Here is a 3,813-nt window from a genome sequence, read left to right on the forward strand (position 1 = left end):
AACAACAACAACATCCCTACACTCTAGCTTAGTGCCCAGGCTATTCAGCTAAGGTTTTTTTTGAATGAATGAACAGATGAACAATCAAGTTAACTGGTCCTCTTTGGTAGATAGGTGTTTAAATGCCCTCTCAGCTAAACTGATAACGAATTTGATGGGTGGGTAATCATCAGCAACTTCAACCTCATATTAAATCAGGGGACACTTGCCTCCTTTGCCTTTGTGAGTCAGCCATGGCTTCCTTTCTGGCAACAATGAGCTCTCTTTTCCAGCTGTGGCTTTCCTTTCCAGCTATCACACTACAGTCAGATCACTGCCTGGATCCAGGGATCCCCGTCAATGGACAGCGTCATGGGAATGACTTCTACGTCGGTGCTCTGGTGACCTTCAGCTGTGACTCGGGCTACACATTAAGTGATGGGGAGCCCTTGGAGTGTGAGCCCAACTTCCAGTGGAGCCGGGCCCTGCCCAGTTGTGAAGGTGAGGCAGGTCATCAGGGGGTACTGAAGAAGGGGCAGATTCCTTTCCTACCTTGAAAATCCAGGAGCTGGCAGGGGGACTGACTCCCTCTTCTCTCCTATATTCTTTAGGGTTGGAGGTTTGGAAGGAAGTAGGGGGATCCCTGGAGGACTCTTAGGGAGCAGCCCTGGGCAGTTTTAAACTGCTCTCTTTTCTCCTTCTGTAGCTCTCTGTGGCGGTTTCATTCAAGGCTCCATTGGGACTATCTTATCACCTGGGTTTCCTGACTTCTACCCCAACAACTTGAACTGCACCTGGATTATTGAAACATCCCATGGAAAGGGTGAGCATTTGGACCCATAGCTGGTATGGGGGTGTAACCTGGTCAGGGCTCCATGTGCTTCAGGTCAAAGCCATCTCAATGGGTATCTACCCACATTGTGACCTCTGGACTCAATCTGAAGTCGAGCACTAGTAGGAACGTTTCCAGAACCTTCCCATGTCTTTGAATCACAGAATTCTTTAACAAATATGTTTGAGAGTCCAGAATGTTTGTGCTGGAAGAGATTTTAGAGGTCACTGTTAGATGCTGTCAAGTGAGTTCCAATTTACAGGGAGTCCTGGTGTGGTGCTGTGGGTTAATTAATGCACAGAACCGTTTGAACTGTAAGGTCGGCAGTTCAGTCTCACCAGCTGCTCCTTGGAAACCATATACAGGCTTAGTATGGGTCAGAACTGACTCAACAGCACTTAACAACAACATATACAACAGAACAAAATGCACCCAGTCTGGCACCATCCTCACAACCATTGCTATGTTTGAACCCATTGTTACAGCCACTATATCGGTTCATCTCAATGAGGGTCTTACTCTTTTTCTCTGACCCTCTATTTTACCAAGCATGTTGTCCTTCTTCAGGGACAGGTGCCTTCTGATAATATGCCCAAAGTACAAGAGATGACGCTTCGCCATCCTCACTTCTAAGGAGCATTCTGGCATGATTCAACTGTTCCTTAGATGACAGGTCTTCATCTTCCTCACTGGATGAACTGTTGTCTCTGTCACCCAAAGATAAATGGTCTTTGAGCATTTCAGAGTAAGGGTTCTGCTTATAAATGCTCTTGTTGTTAAGTGTCGTCAAATCAGTTCTGACTCATAACGAACCTGTATAGGGTTTCCAAGAAGCAGCTGGTGAGTTTGAACTGCTTCCCCTGCAGTTAGCAGTCTGGTGCTGATCGTACAACATCACACTAATGAATATATTCTTTCATTCAACAAATATTTATTGAATGCCATCTATGTGAGAGGTACTGCAGCTGTGTATAAATAAATAACCAGACAGATCTGATATCTACCCCCAGAAGCATGCTCTGAAGTTCATCTGGAGTCATGGTGCTGCACTTGGGCAAATACACTAATGCTTAGACACTACCCCAAGAGGTTTTGATTTTCTACATTCCAGGAGGAGACCAGCACCTGCACTTTCACAGCTCATCACCAGGAATGTTGATGCATGCTGTTAATTAAGAACCTCTGATCTAGACGAATTAATATGTAGAAGAGTCAAGGAAAAAAAAATTAAAATGAAGACTAGCCCTACCAGATACTGAAATGTTGTTAAATCATTTAAAAATAATTTTAACGATGTGGTATGAGTAGGAGTAAATATGCAAGCCAGTGGGGGAGAATGCAGATCCAAAAATAGATGTGTATGTGTGCGTGAGTGTGAGAGAGAGTGTGAGTATATGATTTAATGTATGATTAGAGTGTCATTTCTGATCCGTTGACGAAAAGGTGGACTATTTAATAAATGGTGTTAAAACAGTGGGCTTAACCATTTAGAAAAAAAGAAACCCAAGCTCTTACTGCACATACTTAACCACCTAAATTCCACCAGCTGCTCTCAAAACCTTATGCAGGGTTGCTATGAGTCTGGACCGACTCGAAGGCATACAACAACAATCACAACATAAGAGCATGACCATTGAACCTCAGGAAGAATGGTCATGTTCTTCAGTTGTTATTGTTATTAAAGCATAACACCAAAAACAGAATCCAAAAGACAAACATTGTTAGATTTTATTTATGAAAAGTTTGACTGGATTTCTATTCAAAAATATATCTTAGAATTACAAAGTCAAATAGTAAATGGACAAAATATTTGCAACATCTATAATGGAGTAAGGTTTATCAATCTGATGGCTTATAGAGCTCTTAAAAATTGGTAAGATGAAGTCTTAAAAAAAAAAAAAAAAAACCTCTACACTAACATGTCAGAACAGAGGAAATACAAATGAAGATACCAGCCTTGCTAATAATTAAGGAGATGCAAATTTATCAATAATGAAGTACCATTTTTCTTTTCAAGTCTGCAGATAAAACCATAGGGGCTTGGGGGAGACAGTGGAGAGAAAAGTCTTCTGCATTGCTGCTGACCTTGTGTAAAATGGTTCAGACTTTCCAGAGAGTGAGTTGGTCGTAGGAATCAAGAGTCTGAAAATTACACGTGTCATTGGACCCAGTAGAGTTCCACTTCTTAGAGTTTATCTGAGAAAAAAATAATAAAACTGGGTATCAAGATTCAACAGCAAGGATGCCCCAACACATTGTTTATTGTATTGAAAAGATTAAGAACTATTCAAATGTCTATCAATAAGGAAATATTAAATAAACTCATGGTGCAGACGGATCAAATACTATGCAATTACTATTATAATGCAATTACTATACTGGTCATCAACTACTATACAATTACTAATGTAATGCAAAAGAATAAAGATTTGCAGAGGGGGTTATAGTGCATTGTCACTTGAAGAAAAGTTTATTAAAAATATATTTGGTTTGTTTAAGAAACAAGGGTGTAGACATAGAAAACATTCTAAAAAGATATACACCCAAATGTGCACAGTTGTTGTTAAGTACTATTGAGTTGGTTCTGACTCATAGTGACCCAGCATAGGGTTTCCAAGGAGCAGCTGGTGAGCTTGAACCACCAACCTTGTGGATCAAACTGACCTTGTGGTCTAGTGCATTAGCCTGTAGCATTATCCCTTATTTTCATCATTTGGTATTTTTCTAATTTTGAGCAATGAGTGTATACTCGTATTACATGTAAAGTAAGATAAAGTTCATTATATCATGGCCAATGCTGCTGTTGTTGTTGTTGTTAGGTGCCATCAAGTCACTACCAACTCATAGCAACCCTAAGCACAGCAGAATGAAACACTGCCTGATCCGGGGCCAACCTCACAATTGTTGCCACGCTTGAGCCACTTTGCCAATCTGTCTCGCTAGGAGTCTTCCTCTTTTTCTCTGACCCTCCACCTTACCAAACATAATATCCTTCTCCAGCA

General features: G+C 41.0%; 1 protein-coding gene across 1 annotated transcript in view; it reads left to right on the forward strand.

Annotated features, from left to right (window-relative positions):
* Nucleotides 1-3,813, forward strand: part of CSMD2 (CUB and Sushi multiple domains 2) — a 933,956-nt gene that overhangs the window by 653,758 nt on the left and 276,385 nt on the right. The window contains 2 exon segments of the mRNA XM_006862126.1: nt 292-480; nt 686-802. Of these exon segments, the coding sequence (XP_006862188.1) occupies nt 292-480; nt 686-802 (306 nt within the window).

The sequence above is a fragment of the Chrysochloris asiatica genome, unplaced genomic scaffold, assembly GCF_000296735.1.
Source record: "Chrysochloris asiatica unplaced genomic scaffold, ChrAsi1.0 scaffold00047, whole genome shotgun sequence".
NCBI lineage: Eukaryota > Metazoa > Chordata > Mammalia > Afrosoricida > Chrysochloridae > Chrysochloris > Chrysochloris asiatica.